At 57.9% G+C, this 17,977-nt stretch overlaps 2 protein-coding genes across 2 annotated transcripts; both read left to right on the top strand.

Annotated features, from left to right (window-relative positions):
* The first annotated feature begins 1,372 nt into the window (after window positions 1–1,372).
* LOC126643604 (multidrug and toxin extrusion protein 2-like) lies at window positions 1,373–10,617 on the top strand. Its single transcript, XM_050322115.1, has 17 exons — window positions 1,373–1,624; window positions 3,527–3,628; window positions 4,153–4,221; window positions 4,579–4,727; window positions 4,887–4,929; window positions 5,194–5,238; window positions 5,548–5,645; window positions 5,865–5,962; window positions 6,296–6,409; window positions 6,645–6,712; window positions 6,995–7,103; window positions 7,496–7,571; window positions 7,851–7,920; window positions 8,489–8,621; window positions 8,951–9,045; window positions 9,278–9,359; window positions 9,747–10,617. Exons 1-17 carry the CDS (start codon window positions 1,373–1,375, stop codon window positions 10,019–10,021), a joined length of 1,878 nt encoding a protein of 625 aa, XP_050178072.1. The 3' UTR covers window positions 10,022–10,617.
* A 795-nt stretch (window positions 10,618–11,412) lies between these two features.
* On the top strand, window positions 11,413–17,951 carry LOC126643443 (multidrug and toxin extrusion protein 1-like). The gene is given in 19 exon segments (XM_050321791.1): window positions 11,413–11,582; window positions 11,832–12,077; window positions 12,172–12,273; window positions 12,459–12,527; window positions 12,779–12,927; window positions 13,031–13,073; window positions 13,157–13,201; window positions 13,561–13,658; window positions 13,831–13,928; window positions 14,477–14,590; window positions 14,712–14,779; window positions 15,041–15,149; window positions 15,316–15,391; window positions 15,471–15,540; window positions 15,864–15,996; window positions 16,332–16,426; window positions 16,861–17,008; window positions 17,411–17,517; window positions 17,519–17,951. Coding segments are annotated over 18 exon segments (1,839 nt in total). The 5' UTR covers window positions 11,413–11,582; window positions 11,832–11,876; the 3' UTR covers window positions 17,633–17,951.
* Window positions 17,952–17,977: the final 26 nt, after the last annotated feature.

The following is a 17,977-nucleotide window of genomic DNA, read 5'->3' on the forward strand; positions in this document are numbered from 1 at the left end:
TCAGCAGGGTCACCAGTAAACTTCAAAGGGACTCACACTTGCGCTACTTGTTGAGGGACCATGAATCTGAGCCTTATCACTTCCCGCTGCCTCCACAGGAGATAACAGCGCCTCAGGAACACTCTGTGTCACACCACCAGCCTGGACACACCATTTGCTGATAACTCCTGCTGTTTCTTCATAGCTGCCCTTGCAGCACCATCCCACAGTCAGCACACCCCTGGAACATGCACCCAACACCCGCTGCTCTGCTGGCCACAGGGGAAGGAAGGACCATGGAGAGGAGCACTCTCTTGTCCTGAAATACCTCGATTTCATCCTGGCACATAAAATCAAAATTACTGTGGCTATGACTCACCACTATTACTATATAACTTTTCATGATGTCACATCGTATCTGAAGGAACAAGGGGAAAAGTGAAACATTAACAAGACTTTACATTTCTGGGTGGTGACACCACAGCTATAAGGCAACAGGGCAGCATTTAAACAGCTGGAAAATCGAGCCCCACTTTCCACTGTAATTTTCCGTGCATTAGCAATAGCTACTTGGTTACAGCTACTTGGTTACAAGCACCTGCACTTAGGTAGAATTTCACTCCTGTAACAACCCAAGCTCCCACCCAAACCAAAAACTCCTTCTTGCCAAGTGCTGGGCAAACACGGCCACCCCATCCCAGCCATTCCAATCTCCACATGATCTACACCACTGGACACCGGCCTGCTGGGTGGGAATCCCTGGACTGGGGGGTGATCCCAGATCACCTTGCTCATGGGGTACTGGTGGGTGGATGGAGGAAAGGGCCAGAGCCAGCTGCCCCCACTGTTACCATGACACACGTGGCAGAGGGGACATTCCTCTGGTCCGGGAGCATGTGTGTTCCGATGTCCCTGCCTTTGAGAGACCCCTGTGTTGGAACTCACAGCCAGCACGTAGGGGGTCCTAAGCCATCGCCCCACAAGGAGGTCCCCAGTCCATAGCCATCACCTGGGGGTCTCTGGGCCACTGGTGCAGCCCTGGCCAACACGTGTGTGGTCTCCTCAGAGGGTCCCCATCCCACAGCCGATTAGCGGGAGAGCTGTAGCTGTCGGGGAGCAAACGGGGGGGGGGGGGAACCCTTGGGGACCCTTCTCCCCGCGCAGCAGGTCCCCAAACCCTGCACCAACACAAACAGGGGGTCTCCAGCCCACGCCCCCCGCACGGGAATGTCCCCAAAACCCCACGGTGCGCTCCGGCTCTGGCCAACACGTGAGCGCGGCAGTGTGGCGAGTCCCCATCCCCGCACACGTGGGCAGAGAAGTGTGTGTGGGGGGGGGCCACGGTCCCACTCCCAGCCGGCGGAGCTTCCCGGCGCTGAGCCGGATCGCGAACATGACCCTGCCGTGCCGTGCCGTGCCGAGCCGAGCCGAGCCTCACCGCACCGCCCACCGCGCCGCGGCCCCGCGGGCGGGAGGCGGCCCCGGCCGTGCCCATAAGGCGGGCGGCGGGGCCGGGCGGTGCCCGTGCGGAGCTCGGTGCATGGCGGCGGGGGCGGCCGCGCGGTGCCTGCGGGGCGCCCGGCGCCTCCTGCCCGCGGGCGCACGGCGGGAGTGCTGCGAGCTGGCCCGGCTGGCGGGGCCCGTGGTGAGAGCCGGGGCGGGGAGGGAACACGGGGGACACGCGGGGGACACGGTGGCCCTCCCGCAGGAGGTGCTGGGCCGGGGATCGCGGAGGGGGCTCGGCCACATGGGAGCCGGGCAGCGCCCAGAGGGATGCGGAGCAGAGAGACCGGCGGGCCCGGCTGATCCCGGGGATGAGCTCGGCTCTCCTCAGCCTCCGGGCACGGCTCCGCGACTGGGGATATGCCCCTCGCCCGCGCCGGGGCCAGCCTGGTCCCTCCGTGGCTGCTGCGTGCACAGGCAAGGTTAAACCGCCACTCTTGGTGCCTTGGCTGGCGCCCAGATGCTTATTCTTCGTCCCAGGAGCTCCTGCTCCTGCCCGGCGTGGTCCCTGCTGCCCTGCGATACGGCTGTGCAAGAGAAACGGTGGCATCGGGGTGTGGGAGGGATAAACTGTTAAACTGCTCTGTGGACCGAGTCTGCGGCCCCGGCACTGCCACGTTACTCGTGGGTGACAAGCAAATCTCTCTGCTTAGCGTCTGCTCCTTGCAGCAGACTCTGGGTGCAAAGGTACCTTATCACTCGCTGTTCTGAAGTCCGCCCCGGACTGGAACTGGAGGTTGATGCACCCTTTGGAGGGAGATGCACACTCTGGTAGTCAGCACAGACAGTGCTGAGCACATCTTGCAGAGGCTTCTGCAGAGGGAAACACACACCAACAGCCCCTGTCTGAATCAACTGCGCGTGAAATTTTGTGCTTTTAACCTTCTGCTTTATCTGGTAAATAACTGCCAACTGCTAAACTTGTCAGAGACACCCTCCCTGACATCAAAGCACTGACTTGCTGAGATCAGTCAGCAGAGGAAGTACAGACTGGTTTCAGTTTCTGTAGCTGAACACAAGAAGCCCCCTCGGTCCCCTCAACCATCCCACCTGCGGCACAGCCTGTTCCTCCACCTGCACAGACAACCTCAAACCCAAACTTACAGCTGCTGTTGGTTAATGATCATTTCATGTCAAACCCTGTGCTGGGATGATTGTGGAGGCGCAGACTGGACCCTCCTGTGGGGATTACTCACAGCAGCAGGTCCAGCATGCCCGGGCCTGGCAGCAGGACTGCACCTGCAGGCAGAGGTGGGAGGTCTGCAGAGGAGAAGGGTTTGTTCTGCTCTTCCTCTGACCCCACAGAGCTGGTTCTCCAGCGGTGCTGGGCTCTTGGCTTGCCAACTGCTGGGTGGGAAGAAGCACAAGCAGACCCTGGGCTTGGTTTCCAGTTGTACCCACCCATCAGTGGGTATAAACATCTCTAACACCTGCCATCTGGTTTGAGCTGTGCCACAACTCTGTGCCCTGCACGCCTATAGAGGGGACATCCTCTTGCCAAGGGAAAATGAGGTTTGAAATGCAATCTCTGCTGCAGCATCATTACACTTTGCTGTAGGCCCTGGAGAGGAACACACAGACTGGCCTTGGCGTATCTCCAGGAGGAGAGGATGTTGTGGTTTTGGAGGATAGTTTTCCACAGATGCACGCAAATGTGAAAAAAAGCATTGGGATGTTTTATTTTTCCTCTCTGTGCAACCTTCACCCTGGGAAAGAGGATTTCTAGTGAAGCTGTTAAGCCTCCTGTAAATGAGGTCATCTGGCAGATTGGCTGTGTAAAACACCGAAATACCACAGGGCAGGTAGATGTCTGCTTTGAAACACAAAGCCACTGAGAGCCTGGGTGAGTCCCAGAGCTGCCTCCCATGCCCCAGGAGTGTTGGCAAGCAGGGACAGGTTCCCAGGACAGCAGAGCCCTGGCCTGGAGGCATAGACCGAAACAGCAGGAAACCTGACCGTTCATAGTCCAGCTCCTGGGGGAGGGCTGATGTTCACAAGCCCTAATGGGTCCTCATCTCACCATTTCCTTCTTCTCTCATCCTAGTTCCTCTCCCAGCTGCTGGGGTTCCTGATCAGCGTGGTCAGCTCCATCTTCTGTGGCCACCTGGGGAAAGCTGAGCTGGATGCCGTGACACTGGCTGTGTCCGTACGTATCACTCCATTTCCCCTCAGATTTAAAACACACAAATTAGGTATTACGAAAAAAAAAAAAAAAAAAAAAGGAGAAAAACCCCCAAACCTATAGGAACATACATCTGAGGGCCCTGTGCATCAGCACAGCTTGATGCAATGCAGACATCACACCCACCAAACTGTTCTTCCTTTTGCCCTGAGCACAGGCAGGAGAGGGGAGCTGAGCAGGCAGTGCCTGTACCAGTGCAAGGCCAGCACCTGGGCAGAGAGCTGGAGCCTCTGACCAGCTCTCTGGACCCACCAGACCTGAGCATGTGTCTGGGAGCAGCACTGTTTGTGGTCCTTTAGGTACTCATCCCTTCCTAGAGGATCCTTTTCCCCACCAGAGGGGAGAAGAGGCTATTGAGTTAACACGATTTGTTATTCTGAGAAATAGAGAAGGGCTGGAAACTTCCCAAAAACTTGTAGCAGAACTGTCTACCCACCCAGCTGGGAGGGACTCAGTGCTCTGGGCCAGGATTCCTGTCTCTCCTGCAGGTTATCAACGTGACGGGCGTCTCCATCGGGTCTGGTTTAGCCTCAGCGTGTGACACCCTGATGACACAGGTCAGTGGCAGCTCCCCCTTTCCTGTGCCTGATGGGGTTTACCTGCTGCTGTCTTGCCTCCTGTGCAGTGTGATCTGGGCACAAAGAGCAGGGGGTGGCAGCTTCCAGACAGAACAGGGTTCCAGACAGCCTGGCTGGAGTCTGCTCCCTCCTTGAAGCTCCCTTGGGGATCCCTGGGTCCCTTTGGGTAGCAAAGGGATGTGCAATCCACCTGAAGGCCAGTGGTACCCAGCCAGCCTGGCATTCACCGCTGCAGGGCGTGGGAAATGCATTTAATCATCCTGTTGTTGCCCTAAGAGTTTGCCCAGACCCTTTGGCTCCCTGTGACGCCCACCTTGGTCCTCTCTCCTCACTCAGACGTACGGCAGCAGGAACCTGAAGCAGGTGGGCACCATCCTGCAGCGGGGCACCCTCATCCTGCTGCTCTGCTGCTTCCCTTGCTGGGCACTCTTCGTCAACACTGAGCAAATCCTCCTGCTCATCAGACAGGACCCCGAGGTCTCCAGGTCAGGGGTGAGATCCAGCCCTTCTGGATCGGGCTTTTTGCTGTGGGTGGGTTGCTCTGTAGTGTTGAAATCAAGCCTCTCTGGAGCTTGAGCACAACGCTGTTTGGCTTGGCTCTTGCTTTGCTGTAATATTAACTGGGGAAACAACTCTCTTTCCAGGTTGACTCAGATCTACGTGATGATCTTTATTCCAGCACTTCCTGTGAGTCTCTGCTAAAGCTGTTAGAAGCTCTGTGTCCCTTGTTGTGTGGCTCACAGGAGAGAGCTTGATCTTCCTCTACAAAGGGTCTCTGATCTTCCTGTGCAAAGGCTTTTGCTGTGGCCACATAAGTGGTGGTAGACACTGGGCGGGACATGGGTGGACATGAGCTGGGGCAGCCTGAGAAGGTGGTGGGGGACTGGTCTGTCAGTGTTCAGTGGTTGTTGAACCACGGTCTGATGATGGACTGAATCCTGATTCTTGCAGGCGGCGTTTCTATACCAGCTGCTGTCAAGATATCTGCTAAGTCAGGTACTGTATAACCAGCCAGTTCTGGGCTGTACATCACAGGTATTCCCAGGAACATGGATAAAGTTGGGGATCATCCAGCACTTCATCCTGTTCTTGGGAGAGCCGGGCTGAGGAATGTGTGATGCACAATCCCCCCCACAGCTGGCCCTGTGGGAGCTCATGGGAACCACCCTTAGCTGGCTCCATTTCCCCATGGCTACCTCCCAGCTCCTAAGCCCTGCACGTCACCTTCTGCATGTCTGACACAGCCCAGCCTTACCTGGGCAGCACTGGGGAAGCAAACTCCAAAGTCCCCTCCTTGGTTTCCAGGCGATCATCATGCCCCAGGTGTTGACCGGGATTGCAGCCAACGTCCTCAACGTGGCCATGAACGCCTTCTTCCTCTACGCACTGAAGCTGGGCATGGTGTAAGCGTCAGCAGGGGTGGTCACAGTCTCTCCCTGGGTGCTCAGGGCTGGGTGGTTGTCCTGGGTGCCCAGTTCTGCCACCCTCTGCCCCGAGACAACCAGCCTGCAGAGATGAGGCTGGAGGGAGCAAGGCTTGTGTGGCTCCCACCGGGTCTCTCCTGCTGTAGCTGAGGAGGTTGGGAAGGATGTCACTTGTAACCTGCCTGTCTCTCTCTGCAGGGGCTCTGCTTGGGCTAACACTATTTCTCAGTACACCCAGGCCATCTTCCTCTTCCTTTACATGTGGTGGAAGAAGATCCATGTGAAGACCTGGGGAGGTACTGTTACAGTTTAATCCTTCAGAATACCTTCAGAAAGTCTGGCCCTGGGAATTTGGCACTGTCACCAGCACTTGACAAAGGGATTGTTGTCCCCTCACAGTGGGAAGATGCTGAAGTCATGTCCTCAAGGCCTTTACTGTAGCTCCAAATACATTCTTGTTTAACATCCTGTCTCAGGAATGCAGCATGGCTCAGCAGCAATCCTAGGCAGGTGTCCTGTGAGCTGCAGCGGTGGTTGTCCTCTGAGAGTGTCCAGAAGAGCATATGATTCCCCTTTTGGGCGTGGAGAGGGGGAACACGTGTTTATTTTGCTTCACCTCCCTGTTGCAGGTTGGAGCAGGGACTGCCTCCTGGACTGGGGCTCCTTCATCTGGCTGGCAGTGCCTGGCATGATCATGATGTGCATAGAGTGGTGGACCTTTGAGATTGGGAGCTTCTTGGCTGGTGAGTCCAAATCCTCTTTTCCCTGTGGTTCAACAGGCTGCCTTCCAGCTGTGCCTGCTTTGGTGGCTGCTTCTTGACTGTGTCCCCAGAGCTCCTCCTGCCAGCAGCCTCCTCACCTACAGGACTGGGTCTGCAGGACGCTGCAGGTGTTCCCATCTGATCAGTGGGAACCCTGTTAGTCGCTGCCTCCTTGTCAGCAAACAAAGGAGGTTGTTTGATGATGAATCTCTTCCAGGGCTGCTCAGTGTGGTGGACCTGGGTGCACAGTCCGTCATCTACGAGCTCTCCTGTGCTGCCTACATGGTAAGGGCTGGTTGTAGGAAACCCCAAACAGCCTGGGAGCAGCCCCCAAACTGTGGAGCAAGGCTGAGGTGGGAACAGGGGGCTGTACCAGGCAGGTCTGATGCTTCTCAGACCTGCCATGCAGCTGCACATCCAGGGTGTGCTGCAGGTGGAAAATCCCTTTACTGCAGCCACGCCAGTGTGTCCCAAATTCCCCTCTGGGGAAGAATAAAAGTTGTTGCAGGCTCTGTTGTCACTGCAGGCTCTGCTGCCACTCACCTCCTCTTGTCTCCTGCTACTCAGGTGCCTCTGGGCATCAGCGTGGCTGCGAGTGTCAGGGTGGGCAACGCCTTGGGATCGGGGGATGTGGTGCAAGCCAAGACCTCCTGCATCACTGCACTGCTGTGCACAGGTGAGCTCAGGTCCTGCAGAGGGGAATGAAGGGCAATTAACAGCAAATAGTTCAGTTCTCTCAGGGCTGGGGACCCCCCATGGGAACCCAAACCCCACTTGTTTGGGCCCCTCAGGCAAGGCAAGATCCTGACTCCTCTTTGCTGTTATGAGCCTGGTGCAAAGGCTTTGGAAGTTAAAACTGCAGTTTAGAGTTCTGCCCTCCCCCTGCAGAAGGCAGGGGGAGTATCTGGGGAGAGCATGAGGAAAACAGACTTGTCCTCTGCTTCAGTATCACTTGGAGGTCAGCCAAGTCCAATCCCCACCACGTGAAGCCTTTGAGGTCTGGGCCTGGGTCAGGAGCAGGACATACGCTGCCCTTGAAGCAATGTGATTATTCCTTTTTCTTTTCAGGAGTTTTTGCTGTGCTGGTTGCAACGTTACTGGAGAGCCTGAGGGGCGTGGTGGGATACATCTTCACCAATGACAAGTGCGTTAACAGCTTTCTCTTGAGCATTATTACCTTCTTGGAGGGTGTTATTCATATCCCAGAAGCTGCTGACAGATAAGAGTTCACAAACCCCCACCTGGCAAACACATTCCCAAAGGTTCCTCCCTGTTGCCTGGAAGCGCAGATGTTTCTGCCACTGGGGCACTACCATGGTAGCAGGCTGGGATCAGGGAACTGGGATCAGCCTTGGCAGCTGGCTGAGGGAACCAGAGTCCTTGGTGCTGCTTCCCCTGATCAGCACATACATCTTCCCAACAGGGAGATCGTTAGCTTGGTGTCCAAAGTGATGCTCATCTTTGGTCCGTTCCACTTGCTTGATGCAACAGCAGTGAGTATTCCAGCACGTGAAGTGATTTCTCCCTGCAGGCTGGGGTGCCATGGAGGGTGCAAAGCTGCCTGTAGCTCACTCTTGACCTGTTCAAATGATGCAGAGAAGCCAACTGATAAGCGGTGTCCCCTGTGCTTGTAGTTGTCCCTTGGCATCGCTGCAAACAACCCAGTTTTTCGTCCTCTTTTCCCCTGGCAAGGCTCCAGATTTTTACTGGCTTATCAAAGCAGCACGAGCGGGTATCTCGGAACAGCTGGGTGTTCAGAGATACTGTGTGCTCCCAGCGTACTGGCAGTGCTCATAAACTCATTAGGTAGTAATTCTGACCTGTTTCCTCACGTCATGTCCCGGGGAGAGGGACCTGGGCAGCGTGGGAAGCTCTGTGGGATCTGCTGGCGTGCCTGTTGGCGTCAGCAGCTGGAGCAACAGGAGCCCCACGCTCTGTGCTCCAGGGTGTGGCTTTGCTCCTTCCTGGCTTTGCAGTTCAGTGCTGTGGGTTCCCCTGTTCCCAGGGCTGTGCCAGGCCCCAGGTCTGCTGTGGTGGTACCTGACAGGGATCTCTCCTCAGGCGACCTGCGGGGGAGTGCTGCGGGGCACTGGGAAGCAGAAGCTGGGTGCCATCGCCAACGCCGTCGGATATTACACCATGGGCCTGCCCGTCGGCATCTCACTGATGTTTGCAGCCAAGATGGGGGTGTTGGGTATGTGTGTCCTCCACCTGCTGCTGTATGAGCTGCCTTGAGCAAAGGCCCAGCCCTGCCTGGGTCCTCCTGTGGATCAGTGGGGCTGGACTGCACCCTGTGATGTGTTTGGGGCAGGCGCTGAGACCCCCCATCAGATGGGGGCTGAGATGTCCCAGTAAATCCAGGCTTGCTCCCAGCTCCCCCAGGAGGTGTTTTCTTTCCCATCAAGGCTGGGTTGAACACGGGGCAATATTCTGACCCCACTGAGGTCCCTGAGCGTTGTGCCAGTAGCTGACAAAGGCAAGTTTTTCTTGAGCCCTCCCTGAAGTAACTTCCCATTGCTGCAGGTCTGTGGGTTGGGATGATTCTTTGCATCGCTGTGCAAGCCCTTTCCTTCTTGACTTTTGTCATCCGCATGGACTGGAAGAAAGCTGCAGAGGAGGTGAGACCTGTGCTTCTCTCTGGTAACACCTGAAGGGTGCTGGGTGAGTTGCTGTCCCAGTACAATGCAACAGCACTCTGGGAGGAGGCAGAAGTGAACTGGCATCTGTCCTTCTCCTGTAGCAGAGGAGCCATTTGGTGCTGAGCATGCTTGTCTTGGGAGAGTGGAGAGTTTTCTGGGCTGGGCAGGACAGCCTTGCCCTGAGAAGAGCAACTCTTCCCTGTGTTTTTAGGCTCAAGTCCGAGCTGGAACAAAAGTACAACTGGAAGACGTGAACTCCAGTGGCACAGCTGCTAACAAAACATCTGCTGTGGGTATGTAACCAGGCCTGACACCGGGGTGGGAGCCCAAATTCTCCACCCAGCCCCTTCCTTTCCTTCCCAGTCGTGGCAGCCATGTCTGCCCTGCAGGCTCAGATGGCTGGAAAGAGCACAGTGCCTGGTGCTGGTCCCAGGTCTGCACTTAGTGACAGGGTACAGCAGACCCTGTCGCTGTGCTGGCTGCTCCAGGGAAGAGCCTGGGCTGCCAACCCATGTCTGCCTCACCTGGGGGCAGCTGCCTCTTTGCTGGGGCGTGTCCCAGTGTCCCAAGCCTTGGGAAAGGACACCCAGGACTGTCACTGGCCCTTGTGTAGCATCAGGCTGGAAGCACCTGAGTTGGCAGCTCGGCTTCCCTGCAGCGCTGGCCTCTCTGTCACACAGATTACACCTCTGTTGACACGGGCACCGTAGACACCGTGGACACCGTGGACACCGTGGACACTGTGGACACTGTGGCCTTGCCTGAAAACATCGTGGTGGGCGAGAGGCAACCTGACCACGAGCTCATCGCACAGGAGGAGCCTGTTGTTGTTGTCGCTGCTCCTCCTGCCGGGATGTGGAGGGCCCTGATCCTCCGCCGTGTGCTGGCTGCTGCTGCTGCTGTGGCTGTCCTGCTGGTGGGCATCCTGGTCCGGCTCCTGACTGGCAATGGCTAGAGCCAGTGACGCTGGGGAGTGTGCACAGAGCGGGAGGGCACGTGGTGGTGTCCCAGGAGGATGGCGTGGGGAAGGAATTCCCCCTCGCTTCTTGACAAAAAGTCCCTTTGCTCAGTTTCTGGATCACTCATGATGTTTTATCCCACACTCAGAGTTCTTAGATGGGGTGAGGATGTGGCACCTGGGGAAAAAAAGTGCTTGAGAGCTGGTTCCTCTCCTGCGTTGCACTGGGATGTCACTCGTGACGGGTGGGAGCGTATCCCGGGGCTGACCCTGGAAGGAGACACAGGGTCCTTTTGCTGCTGTCCTGCCCCCGAGGGCATTTCTCTGTATCATTTGCTAATGGCAGAGGCTCCTGCTGCCCACAGCACAGTTTCCTGGTCTGTGCCAGCATCTTGCCGTGGCAGAGCCCACTCGCAGCTGCTCGTGGCAGCGCAGGGCAAGGTGGATTCAGCTGGAAGATGTCTGGCTGCTGTTTGGGTGCTGCCTGCTGGCCCCTGGCCCCGCTGCCCCTGTGGCGGGGCAGGCACAGGGCCTAAAACAACTCTTCTTTGCACTTTTGTAAGGTGGGATTTTGATACAATAAAGTTTTCTGAGTAAATGTTGGGCTGTTTAATGTGGTGTGTGCATGACCCTGGTCACTGGCATGACTGTGCTGTTAAGAGGAAAGACACAGGTCTGGTTTGTGCAGCCTGACAGAGCCTCAGGCTTTCAGCCCTGAGGTTTGGGGCTGGCTCTGGGTGTAGTGTTATCACTCTGCTCCCCTCGGGTACAAAAGCAGGGTTTGTGCTCCTCAATTGCTTTCTGCACCGCTGAGCGCCAGGGATGAGGGTGGATGTGTTGCACAGCCCTCCAGAACCATCAAAGAACTGCCATATGTCATAATGCAAACCCCCCATCCCTGCCTGCCCTCAGCACTGAGTCCCTCTGGCCCTGTCCCAGGCTCTTACCTGCAGCTGAGTGACTGAGAGGTGGCACATGCCGGGCCCTCGGAGGTAAATCCCGTGTAAAGCCGATGAATGGCACCTCCCTGTCACCCTGGCTCAGGGGTGCTGGTGACCTGTGGGCTGGGAATGAAAAGGTGTGATGTAAAGGAGCTTGAAACTGCCATCATCCCCAACACCCAGGGCCTCTGCCCAGCTGTGGGATGTTGTGGCAGACTCTGCCCTGCTCAGAATCCCGGTAGGTTTGGGATGGGAGGTCTCGCAGTGCCCCATGAGCTGCCCCAGCCCACCTCCCGCTCCACGCAGGAGCAGGTCTGAGCTGCAGCAGCAGCTCCCTCTGCCTGCCTCCCCCGTGGGCCAAGGACACTATATTTGGCCTGGGGGAGCTGTGCCAGTGAAACCCGACACGGTGGGGCTGTGCCAGGCCGACAGCTGGAGCCAAGGGGGCCGGCTTGTCTTGGCCACTGCGATGAGAGGGGCCGAGACAGCGGCCCCACCACTGCGGCAGCAGCTCACCAGAGACCGCACACAGATCCAAGAATCCTCCATCGCTGCTGGAAGAGGAGGACGACCCTCCAGCCCACCGGCCGGCAGAGCTGTGGTGAAGCAGGAGAGAGGTACGAGGGCTCTCAGGGCAGATTTGGGATGGCTCAGCCCCTGTGCTGGCTCGGGGCAGGCAGTAAGTGCCTTGCCGGGCTCCACTGTGCTGCCAGGACCCTCACTGGGCTCCCCAGCTCCGTGCCCTGCCCTGACCCACTGCCCACACTTCCCATCAGCAGCAGGGAACGTGTGGCCGGCTCATCCGGCCCCGGCTGAAGTTCACCCCACCGTGGTTACACATTGCTCACCCCACCGTGGTTTAACAGAGCGCGGAGGGAGGGGTTGTTCCACTGCCCTGGCAGAGCGGCAGCATGAAGCCGGAGAACCTTCCTGGGGAGAATGGCAGCACGAAGACAGAGAACCTCCCCGAGGAGAACGGTGAGGCAGTGGCCTCTGGCCAGAACAACCTCACACCCGGGAGCTGCGAGAAGAAAGCCCACTGGATTCAGCGCCTGGTCCCGGACAACTTCTGGGAGGACGTGAAGAAGTTGCTGGTGCTGGCGGGGCCGCTGGTAAAGACCTGGGAGGAGAGACACCCCCTCCAGCACAACCACTCTCTGCTCACCTCTGTCACTAACCTTCTCCTCTCCTCTCCTCTGTGCTTAGATCCTGATCCAGCTGCTGATCTTCCTGATACACCTCGTTAGCTCCATATTCTGTGGCCACCTGGGCAAGGTTGAGCTGGCCTCCGTCACGCTGGCCATCGCTGTAAGCATTCCTGGTTCCAGGCATGAGCTTCCCCCCCACCCTGCTGACACTGGGATGGGATACGGGAATGGCAGCAGAAAAGGACGGGAGATTCCAGACTCCCACTTTTCCTTTTAACCCCTCTCCCCACCTGAAAGTCTTAAGTGCTCACCTTCACTCTTTGTTTTCTCAACTCCCTTTCCCAGGTTATAAACGTTACTGCCATCTCTGTAGGTTACGGTCTGACTTCGGCGTGTGACACCTTGATATCACAGGTGGGTAAGACGTGCTGGCACTTGTCCTGGGGACATGGGGGTTTCCAGCATCAGCTGATGATGCTCCACAGAGTCCTGGATGCTCCTGTGAGCTGGGAAAGCTTGTCCCTGGGTAGCAATCCCGTAACAGGGAGATCCACGATTCAAATCCTTCCTGGGCGGTCTTCAGGGTGGTCAGGGCTGCTCCATGCTCTGTGAGATCCCTGTCCCCCAGCACCAGCTGACTTCACCACTGGCCTCTCGCCTTGCAGACCTATGGCAGCAAAAACCTGCTGCGGGTGGGGGTGATCCTGCAGCGTGCCACCATCATCATCCTCCTCTGCTGCTTCCCTTGCTGTGCCATCCTCATCAACATCGAGCAGTTAATGCTCCTCATCCGGCAGGACCCTGAGGTCTCCAGGTCAGGCGGTCCCATGGCCCCTTGTCCCTCCCCAGCATGGTGGGGCTGAGAGGAGGTTGGCCATGGCCCTGCCCCTCCCTAACCCTGCTCTGCCTGTCCCCAGGTTAACCCAGCGCTACGTGATGGCTTTTGTCCCTGCTCTCCCGGTGAGTCCCTGTGGGCACCCCCGATGCCACCCCACTCCTACTGCCCAGCACTGCCTCGTCTCATCCACCAATTTCCTTTGCAGGCGGTTTTTCTGTATAACCTGGAGGCACGATACCTGCAGAACCAGGTAAGTCCTCAACTTCTCACACCCATGAACCAGCCCTGGTTCCCTTCCACCATGAACCCAGGGGTTTCCATGCTCACCATTCCTGGTGACGAGGCAGCATTTGTCCCCAACACTGCCCAGGTGCCCCAAAACAGCTCTGACCCTGTAGGTCACCCCACCCCACAGCCAGGTATATCCATCCACCTCCCTTTATACTTCTCCACATCAGGGATTTACCTCCAACACACTCATTTTCCAAGCAGGCAGCACCACTGGAAGTTTACTTTTTGTCTGGGAAAGGTGATGAGCCCGGGGGGGGCTGGTGGGGACCTTCTCGCCTCCCTCCCAGAGCCTGTGGCCCCGTCTCCTCTTCTCTGCAGATGATCATGTGGCCGCTGGTGCTGAGCGGGGTCATCGGCAACGTCGTCAACGTGGTCGCAAACTGCATCTTCCTCTACGTGTTCCACTTCGGCATCACGTGAGTGGCACCCCCTGTCCCGGGGAGGGGGACAACGCGGCACCTGCCAACGGCAAGGGAACACCGAGCATCTGCTGCTCAGAGGGGCATGGCGGGACGTCACGTCCCAGCACCCTGGGGCCAGGGAGGCGCAAAAGCAGGATGGAGATGACCTTTCTCGCTTCCTCTGCAGGGGCTCTGCCTGGTCCAACACCGTCGCTCAGTACTCGCAAGCCATTTTCTTGTTCCTGTACATCATAGGCAGGAAACTCCACGTGAAGACCTGGGGAGGTGAGGGCATCCCCCCCCCTGCTCGCTCCCTCTGGTTCACGCTTTACCCGAGTGTCCATAAAACTTCCAGCACTTCCATCAAGCGTTCCTGACAGAAGACAAACTCTGTTTGTCCCAGTGGTGAAATATTAACCCAGCCCCGCACGCCCCGGGTACCACAGAGCTGCTTCGGTGGCAGCACGTCATGCACGAGCGCTGGCAGGGTCCGTGCCGGGCACTAAACATTAATTCTGGAGAAATGAAACCTCCTGCTGAGGCTCTGAAGGGTTCAGCCCCGAAGCTGGATGAGCACAGGTGTAAGCACGAGGTTGTCCTCAGGCACTCTGCTCTGGGAGGGGTGGGCTGAGGGCTGCACTGCCCTGTGGCCCACTGGACAACATCAGAGAGAATGTAGGTGCAGCTCTGCTGCTGGAGGTCCTGTGGAGCTGAGGAGCATTGCCCTGGTGGCTGTGAACAGGAATGGCAGCTCTAGCTGCCTCAGGTGCACTCGAGGATGTAACACGTGTCCATTCTGGCCATCCATCAGGTGATGTTTCTCCTCTCTGCAGGCTGGTCCACCGAATGCCTGCTGGAGTGGGACAGCTTCACCTCCCTGGCCATCCCCAGCATGCTCATGATGTGCATCGAGTGGTGGACCTACGAGATCGGGAGCTTCTTGATAGGTCAGTGGAGAGGGGAGCTGCCAGGAGATGACCCAGAGAAGCGCCTGCAGCAGCTGCAGGGGCTGAGAGCAGCTCTCCCCTGCGCACCCACAGCCAGCACTGGCCACCTTCCTCTCCCCAGGCCTGCTGAGCGTCGTCGAACTCTCTGCCCAGTCCATCATCTATGAGGTGTCTGTCGTTGCTTTCATGGTAAGGATTGGGGTTATTATTAGAGATCAGGGCTCCATGGGGACCATCCTGAGACAGACACCAGCAAAAATCAGCTCCAGCAGAGCTCCATCTTCCCCCTCTGCACTTAAGCCTCTTCCTGCTCCCACCTATCCCTCCTGTAGAGATGCCTCAAATCAAACCCTGAACTCCGTCCCTCTCTCTGCTGGGTCATTACTCCAGTGTCACTGTGACAGCCCAGTTATCCAGACACACACACGAGCCTCAGCCTTGTGGTTGCAGATCCCTCTGGGGCTGGGCACAGCTGCCAGTGTGCAGGTGGGGAATGCTCTGGGCGCTGGAGACTTCGAGACGGCCAAGAGATCCTCCACCACCAGCCTGCTCTGCACAGGTCAGTCCACAACATGCTGGGAAGCCTCTGCCTCTGGGCTCCTTCCAGGCAGAGCAGGGGCAGGGAGCATTTGAAGTCCTGTGCCTGCCACTTCTCCCCCTGCTGTCTCCCTTCAGCAGCTCTGCATCATGGCCAGGCTGGGCTCAGCACTTTGCTCTGTTTCCAGGGGCATTCTGCATAGCCGTGGGGATCATTTTAGCCTCCGCCAAGAACATGCTGGGGTACATCTTCACCCAGGACAAGTGAGTGCCCCCGGCTCCCGGCCTCGGTGCATGGAGGTCAGCTCCCAAAAGTGATCAAGTGCCTTTTCTCTGCCCCCAGGGAGATCGTTGACTTGGTGGCGTGGGTCATGCCGGTCTATGTTGTCTTCCACCTGTTTGAAGCCATGACTGTAAGTCCCAGGGAATACTGCTGTTTTCCATAGGGGACCTCGGTGCTGAGCAGCAGCATCGTGGGTCGGTGGGTTGAGGGTCCCTCAGGCTGCAGGTGAGCACACCAGGATGTGATGCCCACACCAGGACCCTGCAGGGATCCCAGGATCATTTCCTTAGAAAATACAGAGTTGCTTAAAGAGATGGTGATCAACAGGACTGGGCAGGGACTACAGAAATAACAGGCAGAGGCAGGGAGCTGGTTCATCTCCAGGCAGCAGCAGAGCCCTGAATTCAGCCGAGTTGGCAGCCCCTGCCCCAGCCCCTCTCCCTCTCCCTGCAGGGCGCCTGTGCAGGGGTGCTCAGAGGCATCGGGAAGCAGAAATTCGGAGCCATCCTCAACGCTGTGTGCTACTATGGTGTGGGCATGCCCCTGGCAGCTGTGCTGCTCTTCGTGGCCAAGATCGGCGTCATAGGTACTGACCCCTGGGCCCTCAAATCCCCCACGGGTACCTGCAGCTACCCCCAGCTCCGCTGATGGCTCACCATGACCCTGCCTCAGATCTGCCTGGGGATAGGGCACACCAGGCTGGGCTGGGCTGGGCTGGCTCCTGCAACTGCTGAGAGCTTTTACTCGTGCTGGAAGAAATAACTGCTGCCAGGTGTGCCAGGCAGCCCCGCAGCAGGCACCCATGACCACCCCGTCCCTGTGTCCCTGCTGACCTCGGTGCCATCCCTGTCCTTGGCCTGCTGTCCTGGGATGCTGTCTCTGCTGGGTTTACCCCAGCTGACACTGGCGTGCCCTCTGCAGGCCTGTGGCTTGGCATGCTCGTCTGTGTCTTCATCCTCTGCACCTGCTTCCTCGTCCACATCTCCCGCATGGACTGGAAGAAAGCAGCTGAGAAGGTAATCCAGGCACTGCCAGCACTGTGCCCGGCCAGTGGGAAGGTCCTCAGTGCCTTGGCTGTGATTGCACTGGGGTCAGACAGCAGCACGGGCTCAGTCTCATGGCCTGCACTGTCCTCCAGTGCCCTCAGCTAAACCCAGCGCTCCCATGACTTAACCCCTGTGTTCAGCTCCCTCCTGCACATGCACTCAGTGGCCTCAAGGTTTCTCTCTGCACCATCTGCTCCCCTGATGGCACCACCTGGTGCCACCTCTGGCTGGGGGACATGAAGCACAGAGCACTCAGCCCTTCAGCCCTGGGCATCACCTTGTGCCCCAACAGCTCTGGGGTCTCCCTGGAGCTGAACCCCACAAGAGGCAACGCATTGGCTTTGCTCGGTGGGGATTGCCCACACCATGTGCCGCCACCTAAACCCAGCACGTTCCCTCCCCAGGCTCAGCGCCGTGCAGGAGTGACCCAGCCACCACCTGAGGAGCCAAACCTGAGCCCTGAACCCTTCTGCAAGGAGCTTTCCCCTGACGTGGGATCAGCCCCCCAGCCCCACACTTACCTCCCTGCCAGAGCGGTGCTGGGGAGTGTTGGTATGGCCAGGAGCTGGGCATGGTGGGATGGGGGAGCTGGGCACTGCGTGCAGTGCAGGGTTTGGGTCCAGGAAGTGTCCCCAGGGATTCACATAAGCCAGGAACAAGCCCACAAGAGGGGGGTGCAGTGCAGTGCTGGTGATGCCCTCAGTTACTGGGAGAACAGTAATTACAAGTGCAGGCTGGGGAGGGTGCAGGAGGCTGGTGGAGGGGCGACCTCTGGGCACCCTGGGCAGTTCTCACCTTGCAGACACCAGGTCCTACCAAAGCTCCGTTAAAAAGCTGGAGATCTCCACACTCTGGGCTGTTTGTAACGTGCTTTCAGCCCTCTGACAAAACCCTCCCAAGAAAGCCCTGGATCTCCCCAGAGCCCCCAGACACGCTGTCCCCTTCTCCTTGCAGCGGGCGTGGATGCGCAGAACGACGTCGTGCTCATGGGCATCACCAGGAGGGAGAGCTCGGTGAACCAGCTGGAGGTCCAGGAAGCCACTTCTGCCATCACCTCTCAGTGCCACCCCTGTGGTCACCAAGGGGCTGATCATCCGGCGTGGGCTGGCGGTGATCGCAGCCGTCGCTGTGCTCGCGCTCGGCGTCGCCATAAAACTGATGACCAGCGAACACTGACTCACACCAGGGACCTGGGGACTTGTTTTTGTGGTGAAAGCCCCCTCCTGATGGACAGATGTTAAAAGCACGGACCAGCCAGCAGGAAAATTCAGCACTGGACTGTCCCACAGGAGTCAAAGGGCCACTGGCAGCGTTTGGCAGTGTCAGACATTGCTCGGGAACGGGCCCTGTGGCTGCTCCAACACCCAAAATGCTGCTCTGGGCTGCCTGACGCACACTGAGCGTGTGGGTGACCCCCTCCAGCCCATGCAGAGCCAACCAGAGCCGAGCACAGCCCGGCTCACACGGCTGCTCCGTGACAAAGGCCCAATAAAGAATAAACCCATCTGGAGTTGGGCTGGC

The sequence above is a fragment of the Myiozetetes cayanensis genome, unplaced genomic scaffold, assembly GCF_022539395.1.
Source record: "Myiozetetes cayanensis isolate MyiCay16 unplaced genomic scaffold, myiCay2020 scf27, whole genome shotgun sequence".
NCBI lineage: Eukaryota > Metazoa > Chordata > Aves > Passeriformes > Tyrannidae > Myiozetetes > Myiozetetes cayanensis.